The sequence below is a fragment of the Ranitomeya variabilis genome, chromosome 3, assembly GCF_051348905.1.
Source record: "Ranitomeya variabilis isolate aRanVar5 chromosome 3, aRanVar5.hap1, whole genome shotgun sequence".
Taxonomy (NCBI): Eukaryota; Metazoa; Chordata; class Amphibia; order Anura; family Dendrobatidae; genus Ranitomeya; species Ranitomeya variabilis.
The window spans coordinates 450,428,425-450,454,687 of record NC_135234.1 but is presented as its reverse complement, the minus strand read 5'-3'; the positions used below and the strand labels follow the sequence as shown (position 1 = coordinate 450,454,687).

General features: G+C 45.5%; 2 protein-coding genes across 4 annotated transcripts in view; one reads left to right on the top strand and one right to left on the bottom strand.

Moving 5' to 3' along the window:
* The window catches only part of EIF5B (eukaryotic translation initiation factor 5B), a 90,993-nt gene extending 77,819 nt beyond the window's left edge, over positions 1-13,174 (bottom strand). The window contains exon 1 of one of the 2 annotated variants that reach the window (XM_077296544.1): positions 13,024-13,174. In XM_077296544.1, coding sequence (XP_077152659.1) covers positions 13,024-13,058 — 35 coding nt within the window. In that variant the 5' untranslated portion in view covers positions 13,059-13,174. The remainder of the gene's footprint in view (positions 1-13,023) is intronic. The other variant, XM_077296545.1, reaches the window with a different exon arrangement.
* Positions 13,175-13,209: 35 nt separating this feature from the next.
* Positions 13,210-26,263, top strand: part of TXNDC9 (thioredoxin domain containing 9) — a 50,157-nt gene continuing 37,103 nt past the window's right edge. Inside the window, exon 1 of one of the 2 annotated variants that reach the window (XM_077296554.1) lies at positions 13,210-13,340. Coding sequence is in view for 1 of the 2 variants with exons in the window: in XM_077296552.1 (XP_077152667.1) it covers positions 13,320-13,321 (2 nt within the window). In the remaining variant the exon portion in view is untranslated. The remainder of the gene's footprint in view (positions 13,341-26,263) is intronic. The other variant, XM_077296552.1, reaches the window with a different exon arrangement.

The following is a 26,263-nucleotide window of genomic DNA, read 5'->3' as shown; positions in this document are numbered from 1 at the left end:
GCCCATTGGCTGTTGGTCGACATCCTACTCCATAGTAACACCTCTTGTCCTGTGCGACAACTCGCGCATGCTCAGAAAAATAGCCTTGTGCGCCTGCGCAATACGCTTTGCCCAACTGCAGGCAAAGCCGAAAAACAGAAGTGCGCATGCGCTGGCAAACGTAGTTCCGGTACATAAGCTCATGGCTATATTTCTGAGCAGGCGTGAGTTGTCACACGGGACAAGAGGTGTTACCTATGAAGTAGGACGGCGACCAACAGCTGATGGGCGTGATGTAGAGACTAGGGATACACTTGTTACTCGAGATTTTCCGAGCATGCTCGGGGGTCCTCAGAGTATTTTTTAGTGCTTGGAGATTTAGTTGGCTGTGAATTGTCATGGCAAACATCAGGGCCAAACGATCATGATCTCAGAGTGCCGATGGGGTTTAAGAGGGAGCCCCCACACTGTTAACCATTTATATATTGTAGTCATTATTAAAAAAACAGCATCTAAGGGGTTAAACATATGTACGGTCCCCAACACTGATCATGGCTAATGCAGGAAGTTGTCAGCTATAGTGGATAGCCAACAGCAGCTGGATTGTCACCTGTATGGGGATGCTAGTCTCATATCTAAGGTCAGTAAAAAGACATATTGGCGGTCATTAAGGGGTTAAAATGCCACACTGCAATAAACACTGTGTCTGAGATAGCCTCAGAATAAGCCAACTAATGGGTGGTCAAATGGAGCACCAAATGTACCATCCAGCATGAGTTAGGCCGGCGTCACACTGGCGAGTTTTACGGACGTATGAGCGCAGAAAATACACCCGTAAAATACGCATAACACACGGCCCAATGATTCCCTATGTCCCAGCTCCTATCAGCCGTATTTTACTGTTCCGTATTATACGGTCTTGTACGGCCGTACAAAATTGCAGCATGCTGCGTTTGTCACCGTATTGCGCAAAAAAAATTGCCAATAAAAGTCTATGGGGCCGAGAAAAATACGGATTACACACGGACCAGCAGTGTGACTTGCGAGAAATACGCAGCGGTGTTAGTGAAAAGCCGGTAATTCAATTGCCGGCTTTTCATTTCTCCTTCCCAAACCCGACAGGATATGAGACATGGTTTACATACAGTAAACCATCTCCTATCCCTTTTTTTTTTGCATATTCCACACTACTAATGTTAGTAGTGTGTATGTGCAAAATTTTGGCGGTGTAGCTGCTAAAATAAAGGGTTAAATGGCGGAAAAAATTGGCGTGGGCTCCCGCGCAATTTTCTCCGCCAGAGTGGTAAAGCCAGTGACTGAGGGCAGATATTAATAGCCTAGAGAGGGTCCATGGTTATTGGCCCCCCTGGCTACAAACATCTGCCCCAGCCACCCCTGAAAAGGCACATCTGGAAGATGCGCCTATTCTGGCACTTGGCCTCTCTCTTCCCACTCCCGTGTAGCGGTGGGATATGGGGTAATGAAGGGTTAATGTCACCTTGCTATTGTAAGGTGACATTAAGCCAGATTAATAATGGAGAGGCGTCAATTATGACACCTATCCATTATTAATCCAATAGTACGAAATGGTTAATAAAACACACACACACATTATTACAAAGTCCTTTAATGAAATAAAGACACAGGTTGTTGTAATATTTTATTATTCTCTTAATCCAGCTGAAGACCCTCGTTCTGTGAAAAAGTAAAAATAACAAATCAACAATATCTCATACCTTCCGATGATCAGTCACGTCCCACGAAGTAAATCCATCTGAAGGGGTTAAATCATTTTACAGCCAGGAGCTGTGCTAAAGCACTCGCTCCTGCCTGTAAAACCCCGGGTACTGAATGGAAAGCAGGGTGATCTGTAGTTACCTTGAGTTGCGGTGATGCGCCCTCTGCTGGATGTCCTCATGAACTGGAGCCTTGGAAAAGTTCCCACGCTCGAGTTCATATGAGGACATCCAGCAGAGGGCGCATCACCGCGACTCAAGGTAACTACAGATCACCCTGCTTTCCATTCAGTACCCGGGGTTTTACAGGCAGGAGCGAGTGCTTTAGCACAGCTCCTGGCTGTAAAATGATTAAACCCCTTCAGATGGATTTACATCGTGGGACATAACGACGGAAGATATGGAATATTGTTGTTTGTTTTTTTAACTTTGTTTCAGGACGATGGTCTTCAGGTGGATTAAGAGTCTAATAAAATATTACAACAACATGTGTCTTTATTTCATTAAAATACTTGTAAATAATGTGTGTGTGTGTTTTCTTAACCATTTCGTACTATTGGATTAATAATGGATAGGTGTCATAATTGACGCCTCTCCATTATTAATCTGGCTTAATGTCACCTTACAATAGCAAGGTGACATTAACCCTTCATTACCCCATATCCCACCGCTACACGGGAGTGGGAAGAGAGTGGCCAAGTGCCAGAATAGGCGCATCTTCCAGATGTGCCTTTTCAGGGGTGGCTGGGGGCAGATGTTTGTAGCCAGGGGGGGCAAATAACCATGGTCCCTCTCTAGGCTATTAATATCTGCCCTCAGTCACTGGCTTTACCACTGGCGGAGAAAATTGCACGGGAGCCCACGCCAATTTTTTCCGCAATTTAACCCTTTATTTTACAAGCTACAGTGCCCAAATTTTGCACATACACACTACTAACATTAGTAGTGTGGAATATGCAAAAAAAAAAGGGATATGAGATAGTTTACTGTATGTAAACCATGTCTCATATCATGTCGGGTTTGGGAAGGAGAAATGAAAAGCCGGCAATTGAATTACCGGCTTTTCACATATATCGCACTGAATTAAATATAAATACAGAATATATATATGTGTCTCAATGACATATATATATATATATATCCAAAAAAGCAGGCAGCACTCCATTTTGTATAAAGTATGCAGGATTTGAATGAACCCACATGTCTCTGCGACGTTTCGGCTTAACTGAGCCTTTCTCAAGGGCTTAAGAAAGGCTCAGTTGAGCCGAAACGTCGCAGAGACATGTGGGTTCATTAAAATCCTGCATACTTTATACAAAATGGAGTGCTGCCTGGTTTTTTGGATATATTGACTGGAGACGACCGGTGGTCTGTGGGCATTGCACCCGAAGCTAAGTATAGGAGTTGTGCTGTACCAATTTTTTGCTTTATATATATATATATATATATATATATATATATATATATATATATATATATATATATATATATATATATATATATATATATATATATATATATATATATATATATATACACACACACACGCACACACACTGTATATATGTTTTAACGAACATTTGAGCCCATAAATCCATTAGATGTCGGTTTTGCAAGCCTGCGAGAAAATATCGCAGTACGGATGCCATACGGATTACATACGGAGGATGCCATGCGCAAAATACGCTGACACACCCTGCCTACGGATGACATACGGATCACTATTTTGGTAACTTTTCTGCGTATTATGGCCATAAAAAACGGACCGTATTTACATACGCTGAGTGTGACGCTGGCCTTAGTGTGATATACTTGGCTCACTTAAAGGGAACCTGTCACACACAAAATCGAAGGCGAGCTAAGCCCACCAGCATCAGGGGCTTATGCTGTAGATAAGCCCACAATGTATCCTGAAAGATGAGAAAAAGAGTGTCGCAGTCCAGTCCGGGGCCTCCCATCTTCATAGGATGATGTCCTCTTCTTGTCTTCACGCTGCAGCTCCGGCGCAGGCATACTTTGTCTGCTCTGTTGAGGGCAGAGCAAAGTACTGCAGTGTGCAGGAGCCGGAAAGGTCAGAGAGGCCCGGCACCTGCACACTGCACCGGAGCCGCAGCGTGAAGACAAGAAGAGGACGTTATCTGATGTAGATAGGAGGCCCCGGACCGGACCGCGACACCCATCGTACTGGGACAGCCCCTGGGTGAGTATAATCTAACCTCTTTTTCTCATCTTTCAGGATACATCGGGGGCTTATCTACAGCATTACAAAATGCTGTAGATAAGCCCCTGATGCTGGTGGGCTTAGCTCACCTTCGATTTTGGGGGTGACAGGTTCCCTTTAATGCTGAGTCTACCTTTAGGTCATGTTCACATGTCTAGTAGTGATCAGTTAGAACTGATCCAGCAGCAGACAACTTTTTAATCAGTTTTTAAAATTAAAAAAAAAAATGAACCAGCAGAGATTAGTTAACACTGAAGTCTATGGAAAATGGATTATTATTATTTATTTATATAGCACCATTGATTCCATGGTGCTGTACATGAGAAGGGGTTACATACAAATTACAGATATCACTTACAGTAAAGGTACCTTCACACGAAACGACTTTGTAACGATATCGCTAGCGATCCGTGACGTTGCAGCGTCCTGGCTAGCGATATCGTTTAGTTTGACACGCAGCAGCGATCTGGACCCTGCTGTGATATCGCTGGTCGCTGAATAAAGTCCAGAACTTTATTTGGTCCTCCGATCGCCGTGTATCGTTGTGTTTGAAAGCAAAAGCAACGATACCAGCGATGTTTTACACTGGTAACCAGGGTAAACATCGGGTTACCAAGCGCAGGGCCGCGCTTAGTAACCCGATGTTTACCCTGGTTACCAGCGTAAAAGTAAAAAAAACAAACAGTACATACTCACCTGCGCGTCCCCCAGCGTCTGCTTCCTGACACTTACTGAGCGCCGGCCCTAAAGTGAAAGTGAAAGCACAGCGGTGACTGTGCTGTTAGGGCCGGCGCTCAGTCAGTGTCAGGAAGCAGACGCTGGGGGACACGCAGGTGAGTATGTACTGTTTGTTTTTTTTACTTTTACGCTGGTAACCAGGGTAAACATCGGGTTACTAAGCGCGGCCCTGCGCTTAGTAACCCGATGTTTACCCTGGTTACCCGGGGACCTCGGCATCGTTGGTCGCTGGAGAGCGGTCTGTGTGACAGCTCCCCAGCGATCAAACAGCGACGCTGCAGCGATCGGCATCGTTGTCGCTATCGCTGCAGCGTCGCTTCGTGTGAAGGTACCTTAAGCAAACTAACAATTACAGACTGATACAGAGGGGCAAGGACCTGCCCTTGCGGGCTTACATTCTACAGGATGGTGGGGATGGAGACAATAGGTTGAGGGTTGTAGGAGCTCCGGTGTTGGTGAGGCGGTAGCTTCGGTAGTGATGAGGAGGCAGCGGGGTCAGTGCAGGCTGTAGGCTTTCCTGAAGAGATGGGTTTTCAGGTTCCGTCTGAAGGATCCGAATGTGGTTGATAGTCGGACGTGTCGGGGCAAAGAATTCCAGAGGATGGGGGATATTCTGGAGAAGTCTTGGAGGCGGTTGGGTGAGGAGCGGATAAGTTTGGAGGAGAGAAGGAGGTCTTAGGAGGACCGGAGATTACGTGAGGGAAGATATTGGGAGACTAGTTCAGAGATATATGGAGGAGACAGGTTATGGATGGCTTTGTAGGTCAGTATTAGTAATTTGAACTGGATATGCTGAGGGAATGGGAGCCAGTGAAGAGATTTGCAGACGGGGAAGAGGAGGAGTAGCGAGGAGAGAGATCAATTAGTCGGGCAGCAGAGTTAAGAATGGACTGGAGAGGTGCAAGGGTGTTAGCAGGCCACAGAAAAGGATGTTGCAGTAGTCAAGGTGGGAGATGATGAGGGCATGCACAAGCATTTTAGTAGATTGACAGTTGAGGAAAGGACGGATTCTGGAGATATTTTTGAGCTGGAGGCGACAGGGGGTGGAAAGAGCTTGGATGTGTGTTTTGAAGGACAGGGCAGAGTCAAGGGTTACTCCGAGGCAGCGGACTTCCGGTACGGGGGAAAGCGTGATGTCGTTAATTGCGATAGATAGGTCAGGTATGGAAGATCTATGAGATGGAGGAAAGATGATGAGTTCAGATTTGTCCACATTGAGTTTGAGGAAGCGAGAGGAGAAGAAGGAGGATATAGCTGATAGGCACCCCGGGATTCTGGACAGCAGAGAGGTGACGTCTGGGCCAGAAAGGTAGATCTGAGTGTCATCAGCATAAAGTTGGTACTGGATTCCATGGGACTTTATGAGTTGTCCCAGGCCAAGTATATAGATTGAGAAGAGTAGGGGTCCTAAAACACAGCCTTGGGGGACTCCAACAGAGAGAGGGTGGGATGAGGAGGTAGTGTGGGAGACGCTGAATGTGCGGTTGGAAAGGTACGAGGAGATCCAGGATAGGGCGAGGTCTTTGATGTCAAACGAGAGGATCTGTAGTAGGAGGCAGTGGTCAACTGTGTCAAAAGCAGAGGACAGGTCTAGAAGGAGGAGTACAGAGTATTGTCCGTTAGCTTTGGCTGTAAGTAGGTCATTAGTGATTTTGGTCAGGGTTGTCTCAGTTGAGTGATCGGGGCAGAAACCAGATTGTAGATTGTCAAAGAGCAAGTTAGATGTTTGAAAGCAGAAGGGAAGGTGCCAGAAGTTAGTGATAGGTTGAAGAGGTGGGTTAGGGATGGTATAAGTGTGGTGGTGAGGTTGGGGAGGAGGTGAGATGGGATGGGGTCAAGCGCACAGGTGGTGAGGTGCGATTTGGAGAAGAGACAATTAAGCCCCCCTTCAGTAATCTTGGAGAGGGAGGTTATGGGGTTTGGGCATTGGTCTGGTATACAAAGGGGTTGTGGTGGTTGAACAATGAAGACTTACCTTGTTTGGTCAATCTCATTTTTAAAGTGTGTGGCAAGCATGCTGATGCACACTAGCCAGATGTAAGCTAGAAGAACGCACTAAGGCCTCTGTCTGGTGAACGGAGGCCTCTGATGATGCTGATGTATTCACTATTGGCTAAGTGCAATAATGCACTGAGCACTAAGAATAACATTTACTATCTCTGCAGAGGAGGAAACCTAAATGTATATAGCTAGAATACCTCTAGCCATATTAGTACACAGGATTTTTTTTCCTGTTCTGGAAACCAGTGGGAAGCATGACATGTATTATACAGCATCAGCAGAGCCCCAGCGGGGCCGGGCAGGAACCATGAGGTCATCACGGCTTTCAACAATGATTCCAAAGAAACACCTAGCTAATGACAACCTACCAACTACAGAGCTGCTCAGACACAGAGCCATCAATGAGTCCACGATTACTATCTGACAATATACCACAAAGCTACAGCACAATTCCATAGCTCCGTAATACACAAGTAAAGAACATTTTTTAAAAAGGAAGATGAAACATGGATTCTAGATACAAAAGGAGGGAGGTGGGAGGCTCAAAACCAGGACCGGTCAGCAAAAAATGCAGGGCCCAGACAGTGTATGGAACGGATCAGGGGTGAGAATGAATCCCTAGGGCAATAAGGGGAGAAAGCTCAGGTTTAGGTGCAGGCCTCACCAGTACAGACGAGCAAGCCATGTCAGAGGTCTGCAGGTGACGGACAGGACCTCTGCTGACAGCACCTCCTGCCTGCCCAAATCCCCAGCTGTTGTGAATTCTGTTCTGGAGCTCCCTCCTGTGGTTGCTAATGGTATTTTTGTGAGTTCTGCCCTTGGGCTCCCTCTGGTGGTTTCAAGTGGAACTGCTGCTCCTTTAGGTAGCTGTAGCAGCTGCCTTCACTAATCGCCTTGCCTGGGTTTGTTATTTAAACCTGCTCTGGGCTTTAGTTCATGCCAGCTGTCAATGTTCTTGGTTGGATTTGGTTCTCTCCTTGGAATTCTCATATGGCCTGTCCTTGTCAGCAAAAGATAAGTTTTTGCTAGTTTTGTTTGTCCATTTGCTTTGGACTCTATTGCTCTGCAAATATGTCTCTTTTTGTCCAGGTTGTTACTATGTTATATTCAGGATAGCTGGATGCTCTGAGGAAGCAGATTTGCCCCTCCACACCGTGAGTCGGTGTGGAGTTCATTTTTGTAAACTCTGCGTGGATTTTGTAGTTTTTAATACTGACCGCACAGTATCCTTTTCTCTCTATCAAGTTTAGTATTGGCCTCCTTTGCTGAACTCTGATTTCATTTCTGTGTACGTCATTTCCCTCTCCACTCACAGTCAATATTTGTGGGGGGCTATCTTTCCTTTTGGGGTTTTCTCTGAGGCAAGATAGCTTTCTATTTCCTTCTTTAGGGGTAGTTAGTTCTTAGGCTGTGAAGAGGTGTCTAGGGAGTCAGGAACATCCCACGGCTATTACTAGTGTTGTTGTTAGGATTAGGGACTGCGGTCAGTAGAGATACCACCTCCTCAGAGCTCGTCCCATGTTGCGTTTTAGCCACCAGGTCATATCAGTGTGGCCTCTTAACCCCTTCCCGACATGTGACGGTATAGTACGTCACATGTCGGGACCCCCGCTTTGATGTGCGCTCCGGCGGTGAGCGCACATCAAAGCCGGGACATGTCAGCTGTTTTGAACAGCTGACATGTGCCCGCAATAGGCGCGAGCAGAATCGCGATCTGCGCGCGCCTATTAACTAGTTAAATGCCGCTGTCAAACGCAGACAGCGGCATTTAACTACCGCATCCGGCCGTGCGGCCGGATATGAGCGCATCGCCGACCCCTGTCACATGATCGGGGGTCGGCGATGCTCCTCCATTGTAACCATAGAGGTCCTTGAGACCTCTATGGTTACTGATTGCCAGTGGCTGTGAGCGCCCCCCTGTGGTCGGCGCTCACAGCACACCTGCAAATCTGCTGTGTAGCAGCGATCTTATGATCACTGCTGCATAGCAGAGCCGATCGTGCTGTGCCTGCTTCTAGCCTCCTATGGAGGCTATTGAAGCATGGCAAAAGTAAAAAAAAAAAGTTTTTAAAAATGTGAAAAAAATAAAAAAAATATAAAAGTTTAAATCACCCCCCTTTCGCCCCAATCAAAATAAATCAATAAAAAAAAAACCCAACCTACACATATTTGGTATCGCCGCGTTCAGAATCGCCCGATCTATCAATAAAAAAAAAGCATTAACCTGATCGCTAAATGGCGTAATGAGAAAAAAATTCGAAACGCCAGATTTACGTTTTTTTGGTCGCCACGACATTGCATTAAAATGCAATAACGGGCGATCAAAAGAACATATCTGCACCAAAATGCTATCATTAAAAACGCCAGCTCGGCACGCAAAAAATAAGCCCTCACCTGACCCCAGATCACGAAAAATGGAGACGCTACGAGTATCGGAAAATGGCGCAATTTTGTTTTGTTTTTTGCAAAGTTTGGAATTTTTTTTCACCACTTAGGTGAAAAATAACCTAGTCATGTTAGGTGTCTATGAACTCGTAGTGACCTGGAGAATCATAATGGCAGGTCAGTTTTAGCATTTAGTGAACCTAGCAAAATAGGCAAGCAAAAAACAAGTGTGGGATTGCACTTTTTTTGCAATTTCACTGCACTTGGAATTTTTTTCCCGTTTTCTAGTACACGACATGCTAAAACCAATGATGTCGTTCAAAAGTACAACTTGTCCCGCAAAAAATAAGCCCTCACATGGCCAAATTGACGGAAAAATAAAAAAGTTATGGCTCTGGGAAGGAGGGGAGCGAAAAACGAAAACGGAAAAAGCTCCGGGGGTGAAGGGGTTAACCACCAGGTCATAACACCCAGCACCTTTTCTGATTTGCAGGCAAAGCTTAACGTCATTGTGAAAGTGATGCACACAAGGCTTCGGGGATTGCGGTAAGTAAGTAGAGGTTCACCTGATCCCCTTACGAAGGTCATGGACTACTGATGTGGATGCTGGACCAGAATTCTGAGAAGATTAGTGTGTCTTTACGCAATACAGGTGGTAAAAATAGGGTAATCATGGGGGCTCATACAATATCTCGAAGGCAAAGAAGTAACTGTAGAAGGCACCTCATACATAGGGAAGAGTCAGACAGGGATTACACAATGCTTGGACTAGCTGTTGGCTCTCCTGACCAGAGTGTGACAGCTGCATAGAAACACATGCTGTCGAGTTTGGATCAGAAGAGCATTGCGATCCCTGACCGAGTCATACGGCCGTCTGACTCTGACCTTACCTTTGGCTCTACAGGACAGTTTAAAGGAAATGCATCATCAAAAAAACTATTGTTTAAAGGAATATTCTGGTCTGCTTACATCATAGAACATGGCCACTGGATACATGGGTGATTGTTGGCCAGCGAGATTCAGACAGCCCCACTGATTGCCAGATTAAAAGACTTGTGTCCCCTCCTCCCCCAACCATAATAACATGGCCAGAAGAGGTTGCATGGAGCAGCATGTGCCCTGCCACTTCATTCTCTGTCTGCGACACTCACAGACCAAATTATTGTTTTCTATGCAGTGGACAAGTGGTCATTTTTGGATAACAGAATACTCTTTTGAATCAATGTAAACATATTTGCATTGTTAGCATTTTGGGGGATTTTATTATTTTTTGGACATTAGAGATCACTGAGCCTCATATTACACTGACACCTTTATAAGCCTGAAGGCAGATATCACAGTAGGCAATGATCACAACTGACCCCTATAGGTCACAAAGCAATAACATAACACTCTTCCAATGAATTGTGACCACATTGTGCCATTAGCATGAACTAAGTATCATCCATGGCTTCTAGAATGCAGTAAGCTTCGTCCATCTGGTTTTCCCAGGTAATTGAGTATGGATTAAATAACTCCAAGAATTATACTAGTATCCAGTGATGGAAATAACATGTCAGGATGGTTACAGAATTGTATTCACACTGAAAGCTGGCATTTGCCCTTCGTGATAAGTAAAATTGTAGTTACTATAATAAACTAAATAATGAGATTAAACTGTCAAAAGTGGGCGAATTTATTCTAGATTATCACATTCAGACGTATCAGAAATGATTATAGTGGTCACGAGGCGAAACCTACAAGTCAGGTCACTAATATAGCGACTGCTCCAGGTACACATGTGAAACTACAGCTGGGAAACCAAGAGATAAAGGAGGAAATTTAGATTTAATCCCAATGAAGAAGTCTACAATAACTGTAACGAATACTGACCGGAGAATCAGGCTGCAGTTACACATCCGTGTGATTTTACCAGCAAGAGGAACGGACGCAGGTTATCTCAGGCATCATTCTAGTCGCATCTACTTTATTCAGCCTTTTCTCACTGGACCAAGCGGACTGCCGGATGTTTCTCACCCACTGACAATATCAGCTAAAGACGGATGAAACTCGCACAGCAGACTGAAGTACAAAGTATATCTGTATCATTACATCCATTTTAGGTAAGATTCAGACACCAGTGAAACCTGGTCTGAGCACAGCCGGCAATGCACAGAGCGGGTGCAGGTCTCCCAACAAAGAATAAATGAAGCGGCCATCCGAAATTCAGGAGACCCGCAGCCGGTGTGTGCAGTGTGGTCCATGTTTGCACAGACATCTCAGCCTTTATACAAATCCTCATACACGTTAAGGCCTCCTTCACATGTCCGTATAAAACACATACATGGAAAAACTGTACCGGTGTCATCACTGTGTCCGTTTTTACCATCAGTGTGTCATCAGTGTGTCCGTTTTTACCATCAGTGTGTCCGTTTTTACCATCAGTGTGTCATCTGTGTCCATTTTTACCATCAGTGTGTCCGTTTTTACCAGTGTGTCATCTGTGTGTCCGTTTTTACCATCAGTGTGTCATCTGTGTGTCCGTTTTTACCATCAGTGTGTCATCTGTGTGTCCGTTTTTACCATCAGTGTGTCATCTGTGTGTCCGTTTTTACCATCAGTGTGTCCGTTTTTACCATCAGTGTGTCCGTTTTTACCATCAGTGTGTCCGTTTTTACCATCAGTGTGTCATCAGTGTGTCCGTTTTTACCTTCAGTGTGTCATCAGTGTCCGTTTTTACCATCAGTGTGTCATCAGTGTGTCCGTTTTTACCATCAGTGTGTCATCAGTGTGTCCGTTTTTACCAGTGTGTCCGTTTTTACCATCAGTGTGTCATCAGTGTGTCCGTTTTTACCATCAGTGTGTCCGTTTTTACCATCAGTGTGTCATCAGTGTGTCCGTTTTTACCATCAGTGTGTCATCAGTGTGTCCGTTTTTACCATCAGTGTGTCCGGTTTTACCATCAGTGTGTCATCAGTGTGTCCGTTTTTACCATCAGTGTGTCCGGTTTTACCATCAGTGTGTCATCAGTGTGTCCGTTTTTACCATCAGTGTGTCCGGTTTTACCATCAGTGTGTCATCAGTGTGTCCGGTTTTACCATCAGTGTATCATCTGTGTCCATTTTTACCATCAGTCTGTCATCTGTGCGTCCGTTTTTACCATCAGTGCGTCATCTGTGTCCGTTTTTACCATCACTGTGTCCGTTTTTACCAGTGTGTCAGTGTGTCCGTTTTTATCAGTGTACGTTTTTACCATCAGAGTGTCTTCAGTGTGTCAGTTTTTACCATCAATGTGTCATTGTGTCCGTTTACCACCAGTGCATCCGTTTTTACCATCAGTGCGTCATCAGTGTGTCCGTTTTTACCATCAGTGATGAGAACAGGCCACGTCCGGCTGGAGACACCGATCCATGTGTAAAACTGATGTTTGTATGGATCAATTATACTATATGAGTCCGTGTACTGAGAATAAACCGGCCCCGGGATGTGTGCCCGGAGCCGCACTGACACACAGCGTACACCACATCCAAATACGGATACTTGCCCTTTAAATTACTGTCAACTTTATACCTAAACCCTAAACGTTCTATCTATAACATGTCCGCGGTTCCGCCAGCAGCGCCCAGATGTAAGGCGGGGGAGCCTGTCACCCCGCAGGGGAGGGTCCTCTGTCCACTCTCAGTAATGGTGGGCCGTAGAGCTGCCATAGCTGGGTATATGGGAGGTGGCAGAGATGGGGGGCAGTACCTCAGGCTGCTTGGGTGGCTGATAACAGAGAACAACAGACTGTAATGGAGCGCAGACACTAGCCATGCAGAATCCTGCCCCTCTGGTGCCTGCACCGGGCACTGCATGCTGCAATACCGGGACACCTCCCATCCCTCAGCCCCGCAGGCGCCGCTCATAGGCCTCGGAGCAGCATCGCACCGGTGCGGCCATTGCCACCCGCCCACACCCGCGGCCCTGGGCGCTCCCCGCTGTTACCTCTCCTCGGCCTTGCTCTTCTGCTTCTTGCCCATGGTGCCTATGCCAGTGTAGCTCTACCACCTCGCTGCATATGGTGCTCACAAGCTGCTAGTGCTTTCTTCTGCGCATGCGCACGGCGCATCGTCACCGGTTACTGCCCGCGTACAGCCAATAGGGTGAGGCGTCTGCTCGCACAAGGTTGCGTCATTGGACTGTACTAGAGAGCGGTCTGAACTGGAAGCGCAGTGTCGGTCAATGATTAATCTGAGCCATGTCGCGAGAAATGCGGCTTTATAATACATCATGAAAAGTGGATGTATGTTCTAGGAAGGAGGGTAAACCTCGATGGATGGGCGCACGGACACAACTGGATAGACATTTTTCATAATTTCGTGCCAGAAAAAAAAATGGCGACGGACGCACTTAAACGTCATGCGTAAGGCGCACGTGACTTCCGTTTAGCAGAGAGCCTGGGTAACACGCCTGTGCGAGGCCTGATCGTCCTGGCAGGAGGGTGGCGACTAGTACGGAGTTGAGGCAATAATGTCACCGGAAGGGGCGGGGCCTCCTTCAGTCCTGTTAAGAGTGGAGACGCTTCCTGCTACCGGTGTTCTGAAAATTGTCGGCATGTCGTAGATAGTAGGGATGGGCGAGGCTACGGAGTCACGTGCCGCAAACTGACCAATCACGGCCAAGCAACAGCTGAAGATGCAGGGTGGAGAGAAGAGGAGCTCTGGGCGGGGCTCTGGGCGGCAACATGCCTGAAAATTTCAGGAACGGGCGTGATTATGGCACCTGGGGGCCTGGTTAAAACCACAATAGTGAGGGAGGGGGCGTGACAAAGGGAGGGGGGCGTTACTATGCTCAGAAATTTCAGGGCGTCTTCATTTCTGCAAAGGGGGGTGATTAAAGCAGCGGGGAGTGACTACATGCCGAGAAGGGGAGTGTATCCATGCCCAGAAATTTCACCAGAGGGACGATGCTGAAGTTGGTTTCTTATTCGTTCAGTTTCTTATTCGGCTATTTTTTATTTTCTGTTTTTTTTCAGGTTTTTCAATAAAAATAAACCATTGTAAGTATATAATATTATGCGGTCATGTGCCCTCTTGTGAATACACTTAAAAACAGATAAAAATATTAGAAGGCTGGCGCAAAAATGGGCATCAAAGTGGGCACTGAGGTATGGTATTAAAGGTGTTAAATGGCTTTGTGCCACTGATCTGACACCTGACTTGCATACCTTGTGATGCCACACATCAAGTTCCTGTCAATCCAGCCTGGCACAAATGGGTTCTGGGCATCAGAACTGGCATCAAAGTGGGCAGAGAACCAATTTTCACACATGCGAATAAGTAACAGCTATTTTTAAGGGGTTAAATGCCTTTGTGCTACTTATTAAACACCTGATTTACATACCTACTGATGCCCCACATGAAATCCATGTCACTCCAGCCTGGCACAAATGGGTTCTGGGCATCAGAACTGGCATCAAAGGGGGCAAATAGCCCATTTTCACAGATTTGAATAAGTAACAGCTATTTTTAAGGGGTTAAATGCCTTTGTGCCACTAATCTAACACCTGATTAACATACCTAATGATGCCCCACATGAAATCCATGTCACTCCAGCCTGGCACAAATGTGTTCTGGGCATCAAAACTGGCATCAAATGGGGCAAATCGCCCATTTTCACTGATTTGAATAAGTAACAGCTATTTTTAAGGGGTTAAATGCCTTTGTGCCACTAATCTAACACCTGATTTACATACCTAGTGATGCCCCACATCAAAGTCAAATCACTTCAGCCTGGCACAAATGGGTTCTGGGCATCAAAACTGGCATCAAAGGGGGCAAATCGCCCATTTTCACAGATTTGAATAAGTAACAGCTATTTTTAAGGGGTTAAATAGCTTTGTGCCACTGATCTAACACCTGATTTACATAACTACTGATGCCCCACATGAAATCCAAGTCACTGCAGCCTGGCACAAATCGGTTCGGGGCATCAAAACTGGCATCAAAGTGGGCAAATCGCCCATTTTCACAGATTTGAATAAGTAACTGATGTTTTTAAGGGGTTAATTGCCTTTGGGCCACTGATCTGACACTTAAAATACACAGAAAGTGATGCCCTGCATCAAACCCAGGTCCCTTCAGCCTGGCCCAAATGGGTTTTGGGCACCAGAATTGGCATCAAAGTCGGCAAACAGCCCATTTTCACAGATTTGAATAAGCAACTGGTGTTTTCAAGGGGTTAAATGACTTTGGGCCACTGATCTGACACTTAAAATACACAGACAGTGATGCCCTGCATCAAACCCAGGTCCCTTCAGCCTGGCCCAAATGGGTACTGGGCATCAGAACTGGCATCAAAGTGGGCAAACAGCCCATTTTCACATATTTGAATAAGTAAGTGATTTTTTAAGAGGTTAAATGACTTTGGGCCACTGATCTGACACCATTATTACATGCATTTTGATGCCCTGCATGAAATTCATGTCACTTTAGCTTTTCCCAAATGGGTTCTGGCCGTGAGAATTGGCATCAAAGTTGGCATTGATTTTAATGATTTGAATAAGTAACTGAATTTTAAGGGGTTAAATGACCTTGGCCACTGATCTCACACCACTATGACATACACAGGCTGGAGACACACTAGCGATTTAAAAATTGGTCCTATTTATTGCAGGAAAGTCTGACGAGTGCAATGCAAGTGTCATGTGAGTGTCAGGCGTTTTTTGTGCGAGTACAATCTGACTTCTCACACCTAACACCCGATCTACATCCGACTGCAGTGCGATTTTAACATGAGATTTTACATACAGAAATGTTATTAATCATTTACACATAGTTTTAAAACGTAATATTCTTCAAAATGTATATACCGTATATATTCTAGAAAGATAGATTAAAAGCCGGCAAATGATCAGCCACGTACATTTTAATCAGAGTGACAGGTTAGATTACGATAGAATAGAGATATACACATAGAATAAATGTGTGGTGTGTGTGTGTGTATACATATATACAGTATATATATATACTGTATATATATATATATATATATATTATAACGCTGATAGCGTCACTCTGTCCAAAGCCTTTATAGACTGCGCAAGCGCGACGCGTCTGCACAGTCTGGATCCCACAGTGTGACGCATCCGGGGAGGAGGATTGTGGCCCAGGAGATCGCGGTATGAGTAAGCACTGAACGCATACCGCTATCTCCAACGGAGAAGCAGAGACGCACCAGGAGGGTGAGTATGAAGGGGGAGGGTGAGCCATGCTATATTCACCTGTCCCCGTTCCACCGCCGGGTCTTCCGCATCCTCTGGCTGTGACGTTCAGGTCATAGGGCGCGATGACGTGGTCAGTGCGCGCCCCCTGCCTCAACAGTCACAGCCAGAGGACACGGATGACAGAGTGGCGCGCGGCGGTGGAACAGAGACAGGTGAATATCGCAAGTGCCGGGTGTGACGGGGCATGCGACAGAGCAGGAAGAGACACCACGCCAGTAATCAATCCAATAAAATTTATCGGAACAGGGAACTGGGACAACACAAATCAAAGTAATTCTGCAGCGTCCGTAATTAGTCTACAATGAGTCCACACAAAGGGAGCAGATCCGGGGGCGCCACCTGGCAATCCGAAGCCAGGCAAAAGAAAAATAATCCTGGGATGGGTTTACTGGATCCAGCAGATGAGGGACACAACACCATTCCACGTGGCAGCTTTTAATCCTCCACACACGGGCACCAGGATCTCGCCTCAGCATACGATCCCAGCCCTTCGCAAGTCACCACACAATTGAATCAGCCAACACATGAGTCTATTGTTCTGTGTCCTGGGATCCATCCCTCCATGAGGGAAAGCTCCCCCTTCTGGTTGTTGACTCAAGCCTGATTACATAGCAGTCCAGGGACACAGGCCGGGGGAGGGACACGCTGTTACACCGGGGGCCTTAGCCAGCGGCGACTCCAGCACCTGACCCCCATAGTGCGCTGGTGTTCCCGCCTGCTTAGGCACTCGGCGCCCAGCGACGAGAGGTGAGTCTGTCATTTTTTTTTTTGAAATCGCAGCATCAGCATACGGGGCATATTATGCTATGGAGCATCTTATGGGGGCCATCAACGATGGGAGCAGCACATGACAGAATGGGGGCGCAGAATGGGTGCAGCACATTACAGAATGGGGCGCAGGATGGGAGCAGCACATGACAGAATGGGGGCACAGGATGGGAGCAGCACATGACAGAATGGGGGCGCAGAATGGTTGCAGCACATGACAGAATGGGGGCGCAGGATGGGAGCAGCACATTACAGAATGGGGGCGCAGAATGGGAGCAGCACATGACAGGATGGGGCGCAGGATGAAAGCAGCACATGACAGGATGGGGGCGCAGGATGGGAGCAGCACATGACAGGATGAGGGCACAGGAAAAGAGTAGCACATGACAAGATGGAGGCGCACAAAACAGGATGAGGGCACAGGATGGGGCTGCACATGACAGGAAGGGGGCGCAGGATGGGAGCAGCGTATGACAGGATGGGGGTGCAAGATGGTAGCAGCACATGACAAGATTAGGGGGCAGGATGGAAGAGGCGCATACCAGGATGGAGACCATATACCAATACAAATGCTCGCCACCCGGGCGTAGAACAGGTTCAATAGCTAGTGGGTGTGTGTATATATATATATATATATAACGCCAAGAAGACCAAAAACGAACGGCACTGTCTGTGAAACGAGGTTATCCAAAAATTTCGGGTTCAGGTATTAATGAATAATAGTCCTAGCATCAGCCATGCATCAAGATCATAGGTGCTCTTCTGAAAATACACGAAAATCCATGACCATATGCAAGAAGAAAGAGAAGGCACTCACCGATCTAAAATTCCCAACTTTATTTCATCTTCATGTTAACAAAATACTGACCCGTGGAAGCGCAAGCACAAACGGCCGTCGTCTATCCCTGCTCACAAGAACTCCGCTCCTCACTCCCCCGGCCATGGAATTTTTTTAACATTAAGATGAAATAAAGTTGGGAAATTTAGATCGGTGAGTGCCTTCTCTTTCTTCTTGCATATGGTTATATATATATATATATATATATATATATATATATATATATATATATATATATATATATATACTGTATATATATAGTCTTTATATTGCAGAGAGAGATACATAGAAGAATAGCCGGTAATTCATTTGTCAGCCTCTCTAAAATCACTGCTGGAGCCGACAGGATAGAAGACATGGTTTACATACACTAAGTAGATGCAGAATAGTTAGATATGTACTGTATATGTCAGTGATCAATACAATTAGTATAGTGTGTGTGCAAATTAGAGGACATGTATGTAATTAATAAAAGATTATTTTGGGGGGAAAAAATGTTGCGGGCTCCCGCATAATTTTCCAATCCAGAGAGGGAAAGCCAGCGACTGGAGGCCAATGTTTATAGCCTAAGAAGGGGTTAATACCCATGGATCTCCCCAGGCTATGAATATGAGCCCACAGCTGTATTTTTAGTGTTTACTGGCTATTAAAATAGGGTAGCCCCCAAAAATGACATGGGGTACCCTTATAATTAAATTCCAGAAAAAGCTATGCAGACAGCTGCGGGCTGATATTCATAGCCTAGGAAGGGGCCATGGATATTGACCCCTCATGGCTACAAACACTAGCTCTCAGCCTCCCCAGAAATGTCACATTTTTAAGATTCACCAATTTCAGCACTTAGCCTCTCTCTTCCCGCTGCCCTGTATCGGTGGTATATGGGGTAATAGTTTGGGGGTTGATGTGACCTTTATATTGTAAGGTCACATCAAGCCCGGCTTAGTAATGGAGAAGTGTCAAGAAGACACCTATCCATTGCTAATCCTATAGTTGTTACAGGTTCAATAAAGACGCAGCCAGGATAAAGTCTTTTAATGAAATAAAACACTAAACACAGTTTTTCATCCTTATTATCCAGCTAATACATACAACGCCCTTGTTCTCCTGTAATTAAAAAAAAACAAAAACAAAAACCCAACAATATACCATACCTGTCAGTCGTTCTGTCCCACGCAGTAATCAATATCTGGGGAAAATACAGTTTGCAACTAGGAGCGGTGCTGAAATGCAACCGCCATGGCTGCAAACTACTGGGGAATGAGGAGATGCTGCCAGTGCAGCTACAGAGACTAGTGCTGATGTCACATAGTCTGCCCTCCCTTCCGGCTTGAACTGCAATGAACTCTGCAGCGTGGGAAAATGAACTGGCATTTTCCCACGCTCCAGAGTTCAGCGCGGGTCAGGCAAGCAGGGAGGGTAGACGCAGTGACTTCACCGCTAGTCACTGAGGCTGCGCTGGCAGCATCTCCTCATTCCCCAGTAGTTTGCAGCTGGGCTGGTAGCATCTTAGTACAGTCCTGGTTGCAAACTGTATTTTCCCCAGATATGGATTACTGCGTGGGACAGAACAACGGACAGGTATATTGTTGTTTTTTTTTTTTTTTATTCATTACAGGAGATCTATAGGATTAGTAATGGATAGCTGTCTTATTGACACCTCTCCATTACTAAGCCGGGCTTGATGTGACCTTACAATTCAAAGGTCACATCAACCACCCAACTATTACCCCATTGCCACCGCTACAGGGCAGTGGGAAGAGAGAGGCTAAGTGCCATAATTGCCATAAATCATGCAGCTGCGTCAACAAAAACTAAATCTCTGAGCAGTCACAAATACTCGGAGATTTCCCGAGCAACAAGTATATTCGCTCATCACTATTAACTACCTGCAAAAAACACTTGATGAACTTTCGATAGTAGTTTGCAAACCCCAAGAAGCGTTGCAAATAGTGATGAGCGAGTATACTCGTTGCTCGGGCTTTCCCGAGCACGCTCGGGTGGTCTCCCGAGTATTTGTGACTGCTCAGAGATTTAGTTTTTGTTGATGCAGCTGCATAATGTATGGCTGCTAGCCAGCCTGAGTACATGTGGGGGTTGCCTGTTTGCCAGGGAATCCCCACATGTAATCAAGCTGTCTAGTAGCTGTAAATCATGCAGCTGCGGCAAGGAAAACTAAATCTCTGATCAGACATAAATACTTGGAGACCACCCGAGTGTGCTCGGGAAAACCCAAGTAACGAGTATACTCGCTCATCACTAGTTGCAAACCCTTCAAGTCACGGGGCTGAACCCAATCACTAATAGCCTGCACCTTCTTGGGATCCATGTGAAACCCCTCATTGGAAACAATCAAACCCAAAAATGATAACTCCTGTACAAAAAATTAACATTTCAAATTTTGAAAAAAGTAGTTTTTCCCTGAGTCTATGAAGGACAGTACGCAAATAGTGAAAATGGGTTTCACTGTCAGGGGAGTAAACCAAGATGTCGTCAAGGTAAATAATCGCAAAGTGACCGATCAGATCAGCAAACACAATATTAATAAAATTTTGAAAAATGGCCAGGGGTGTTTGTTAGCCCGAAGGACGTAAAAAGATTCTCAAAAAGAACTTCTCACGTGAGAAACGCCGTCTTCCACTCGTCTCCCTCTCAAACACTTATCCAATTATAGGCTCCCCACAAATCCAACTTTGAAAATCATTTGGCCCCAGACAACTGGTTACACAAGTCAGGAATGAGAGGAAGTGGGTAAGTGTTTCTCACAGTGATTTTGTTGAGTTCCCGAAAGTCGAGGCAAGGACTCAAACCACCATCTTTTTTCTTTACAAAGAAAAAGCCAGCTGCCATAGGAGAAACATAAGGGCGGATATGCCCCTTACGAAGACTCTCGGCAATATACTCCTTCATGGCCAGCCGCTCAGGACAAGACAGATTAAATTGATGGCACAATTAAAAGATGGATGTGGCGGTAGAACCTCAGCCTCGCTTTCAGAGAACACGTCTTCAAAGACCTTCAGATACTCCGGAATAGCTTCCAGACCGACAGACAACACAGATACACACTTCAAGGACTTAGATAAGGACCATTGAACAATTTCCTCATTAACCCAGTTAATAACAGGGTTTTGATGCTGTAACCAAGGCATTCCCGACACCAACCCACTATATTTGCCCACTTTGATGCTAATTCTGGTGCCCAGAACCCATTTGGGCTAGGCTGGAGGGACCTGGGTTTGATGCAGGGCATCGCTATTTGTGTATTTTAAGTGTCAGATCAGTGGCCCAAAGCCATTTAACCCCTTAAAAACAGCAGGTCCCTATTCAAATCTGTTAAAATTGGCTGTTTGCCCAGTTTGATGACAGTTCTGATGCCCAGAACTAATTAGGGCCAGGCTGAAGAGACCTGGTTTTATTGTGGGGCTCCCTGTTCTATATGTATGCACTCTGGTATCAGTGGCACAAAGGAATTTAACCCCTTAAAAACACCACTTACTTATTCAAATCTGTGAAAATGGGCTGTTTGCCCACTTTGATGCCAGTTCTGGTGCCCAGAACCCATTTGGGCCAGGCTGGAGAGACCTGGGTTTGATGCAGGGCATCACTGTCTGTGTATTTTAAGTGTCAGATCAGTGGCCCAAAGGCATTTAACCCCTTAAAAACATCAGTTACTTATTCAAATCTGCGAAAATTGGCTGTTTGCCCACTTTGATGCCAGTTCTGGTGCCCAGAACCCATTTGGGCCAGGCTGAAGGGACCTGGGTTTGATGCAGGGCATCACTGTCTGTGTATTTTAAGTGTCAGATCAGTGGCCCAAAGGCATTTAACCCCTTAAAAACATCAGTTACTTATTCAAATCTGTGAAAATGGGCTGTTTGCCCCATTTGATGCCAGTTCTGATGCCCAGAACCCATTTGTGCCAGGCTGGAGTGACATGGATTTCATGTGGGGCATCATTAGGTATGTTAATCAGGTGTTAAATCAGTGGCACAAAGGCATTTAACCTCTCAAAAATAGCTGTTACTTATTCAAATCTGTGAAAATGGGCGATTTGACCATTTTGATGCCAGTTCTGATGCCCAGAACCCATTTGTGCCAGGCTGGAGTGACATGTATTTCATGTGGGGCATCAGTAGGTATGTAAATCAGGTGTTAGATCAGTGGCACAAAGCTATTTAACCCCTTAAAAATAGCTGTTACTTATTCAAATCTGTGAAAATGGGCGATTTGCCCCATTTGATGCCAGTTTTGATGCCCAGAACCCATTTGTGCCAGGCTGGAGTGACATGGATTTCATGTGGGGCATCAGTAGGTATGTAAATCAGGTGTTAGATCAGTGGCACAAAGGCATTTAACCCCTTAAAAATAGCTGTTACTTATTCAAATCAGTGAAAATGGGCGATTTGCCCCATTTGATGCCAGTTTTGATGCCCAGAACCCATTTGTGCCAGGCTGGAGTGACATGGATTTCATGTGGGGCATCAGTAGGTATGTAAATCAGGTGTTTAATAAGTAGCACAAAGGCATTTAACCCCTTAAAAATAGCTGTTACTTATTCGCATGTGTGAAAATTGGTTCTCTGCCCACTTTGATGCCAGTTCTGATGCCCAGAACCCATTTGTGCCAGGCTGGATTGACAGGAACTTGATGTGTGGCATCACAAGGTATGCAAGTCAGGTGTCAGATCAGTGGCACAAAGCCATTTAACACCTTTAATACCATACCTCAGTGCCCACTTTGATGCCCATTTTTGTGCCAGCCTTCTAATATTTTTATCTGTTTTTAAGTGTATTCACAAGAGGGCACATGACCGCATAATATTATATACTTACAATGGTTTATTTTTATTGAAAAACCTGAAAAAAAACAGAAAATAAAAAATAGCCGAATAAGAAACTGAACGAATAAGAAACCAACTTCAGCATCGTCCCTCTGGTGAAATTTCTGGGCATGGATACACTCCCCTTCTCGGCATGTAGTCACTCCCCGCTGCTTTAATCACCCCCCTTTGCAGAAATGAAGACGCCCTGAAATTTCTGAGCATAGTAACGCCCCCCTCCCTTTGTCACGCCCCCTCCCTCACTATTGTGGTTTTAACCAGGCCCCCAGGTGCCATAATCACGCCCGTCCCTGAAATTTTCAGGCATGTTGCCGCCCAGAGCCCCGCCCAGAGCTCCTCTTCTCTCCACCCTGCATCTTCAGCTGTTGCTTGGCCGTGATTGGTCAGTTTGCGGCACGTGACTCCGTAGCCTCGCCCATCCCTACTATCTACGACATGCCGACAATTTTCAGAACACCGGTGTTCTGAAAATTGTCGGCATGTCGTAGATAGTAGGGATGGGCGAGGCTACGGAGTCACGTGCCGCAAACTGACCAATCACGGCCAAGCAACAGCTGAAGATGCAGGGTGGAGAGAAGAGGAGCTCTGGGCGGGGCTCTGGGCGGCAACATGCCTGAAAATTTCAGGGACGGGCGTGATTATGGCACCTGGGGGCCTGGTTAAAACCACAATAGTGAGGGAGGGGGCGTGACAAAGGGAGGGGGGCGTTACTATGCTCAGAAATTTCAGGGCGTCTTCATTTCTGCAAAGGGGGGTGATTAAAGCAGCGGGGAGTGACTACATGCCGAGAAGGGGAGTGTATCCATGCCCAGAAATTTCACCAGAGGGACGATGCTGAAGTTGGTTTCTTATTCGTTCAGTTTCTTATTCGGCTATTTTTTATTTTCTGTTTTTTTTCAGGTTTTTCAATAAAAATAAACCATTGTAAGTATATAATATTATGCGGTCATGTGCCCTCTTGTGAATACACTTAAAAACAGATAAAAATATTAGAAGGCTGGCACAAAAATGGGCATCAAAGTGGGCACTGAGGTATGGTATTAAAGGTGTTAAATGGCTTTGTGCCACTGATCTGACACCTGACTTGCATACCTTGTGATGCCACACATCAAGTTCCTGTCAATCCAGCCTGGCACAAATGGGTTCTGGGCATCAGAACTGGCATCAAAGTGGGCAGAGAACCAATTTTCACACATGCGAATAAGTAACAGCTATTTTTAAGGGGTTAAATGCCTTTGTGCTACTTATTAAACACCTGATTTACATACCTACTGATGCCCCACATGAAATCCATGTCACTCCAGCCTGGCACAAATGGGTTCTGGGCATCAAAACTGGCATCAAATGGGGCAAATCGCCCATTTTCACTGATTTGAATAAGTAACAGCTATTTTTAAGGGGTTAAATGCCTTTGTGCCACTGATCTAACACCTGATTTACATACCTACTGATGCCCCACATGAAATCCATGTCACTCCAGCCTGGCACAAATGGGTTCTGGGCATCAAAACTGGCATCAAATGGGGCAAATCGCCCATTTTCACAGATTTGAATAAGTAACAGCTATTTTTAAGGGGTTAAATAGCTTTGTGCCACTGATCTAACACCTGATTTACATACCTACTGATGCCCCACATGAAATACATGTCACTCCAGCCTGGCACAAATGGGTTCTGGGCATCAGAACTGGCATCAAAATGGTCAAATCGCCCATTTTCACAGATTTGAATAAGTAACAGCTATTTTTGAGAGGTTAAATGCCTTTGTGCCACTGATTTAACACCTGATTAACATACCTAATGATGCCCCACATGAAATCCATGTCACTCCAGCCTGGCACAAATGGGTTCTGGGCATCAGAACTGGCATCAAATGGGGCAAACAGCCCATTTTCACAGATTTGAATAAGTAACTGATGTTTTTAAGGGGTTAAATGCCTTTGGGCCACTGATCTGACACTTAAAATACACAGACAGTGATGCCCTGCATCAAACCCAGGTCCCTTCAGCCTGGCCCAAATGGGTTCTGGGCACCAGAACTGGCATCAAAGTGGGCAAACAGCCAATTTTCGCAGATTTGAATAAGTAACTGATGTTTTTAAGGGGTTAAATGCCTTTGGGCCACTGATCTGACACTTAAAATACACAGACAGTGATGCCCTGCATCAAACCCAGGTCTCTCCAGCCTGGCCCAAATGGGTTCTGGGCACCAGAACTGGCATCAAAGTGGGCAAACAGCCCATTTTCACAGATTTGAATAAGTAAGTGGTGTTTTTAAGGGGTTAAATTCCTTTGTGCCACTGATACCAGAGTGCATACATATAGAACAGGGAGCCCCACAATAAAACCAGGTCTCTTCAGCCTGGCCCTAATTAGTTCTGGGCATCAGAACTGTCATCAAACTGGGCAAACAGCCAATTTTAACAGATTTGAATAGGGACCTGCTGTTTTTAAGGGGTTAAATGGCTTTGGGCCACTGATCTGACACTTAAAATACACAAATAGCGATGCCCTGCATCAAACCCAGGTCCCTCCAGCCTAGCCCAAATGGGTTCTGGGCACCAGAATTAGCATCAAAGTGGGCAAATATAGTGGGTTGGTGTCGGGAATGCCTTGGTTACAGCATCAAAACCCTGTTATTAACTGGGTTAATGAGGAAATTGTTCAATGGTCCTTATCTAAGTCCTTGAAGTGTGTATCTGTGTTGTCTGTCGGTCTGGAAGCTATTCCGGAGTATCTGAAGGTCTTTGAAGACGTGTTCTCTGAAAGCGAGGCTGAGGTTCTACCGCCACATCCATCTTTTAATTGTGCCATCAATTTAATCTGTCTTGTCCTGAGCGGCTGGCCATGAAGGAGTATATTGCCGAGAGTCTTCGTAAGGGGCATATCCGCCCTTATGTTTCTCCTATGGCAGCTGGCTTTTTCTTTGTAAAGAAAAAAGATGGTGGTTTGAGTCCTTGCCTCGACTTTCGGGAACTCAACAAAATCACTGTGAGAAACACTTACCCACTTCCTCTCATTCCTGACTTGTGTAACCAGTTGTCTGGGGCCAAATGATTTTCAAAGTTGGATTTGTGGGGAGCCTATAATTGGATAAGTGTTTGAGAGGGAGACGAGTGGAAGACGGCGTTTCTCACGTGAGAAGTTCTTTTTGAGAATCTTTTTACGTCCTTCGGGCTAACAAACACCCCTGGCCATTTTTCAAAATTTTATTAATATTGTGTTTGCTGATCTGATCGGTCACTTTGCGATTATTTACCTTGACGACATCTTGGTTTACTCCCCTGACAGTGAAACCCATTTTCACTATTTGCGTACTGTCCTTCATAGACTCAGGGAAAAACTACTTTTTTCAAAATTTGAAATGTTAATTTTTTGTACAGGAGTTATCATTTTTGGGTTTGATTGTTTCCAATGAGGGGTTTCACATGGATCCCAAGAAGGTGCAGGCTATTAGTGATTGGGTTCAGCCCCGTGACTTGAAGGGTTTGCAACTAGTGATGAGCGAGTATACTCGT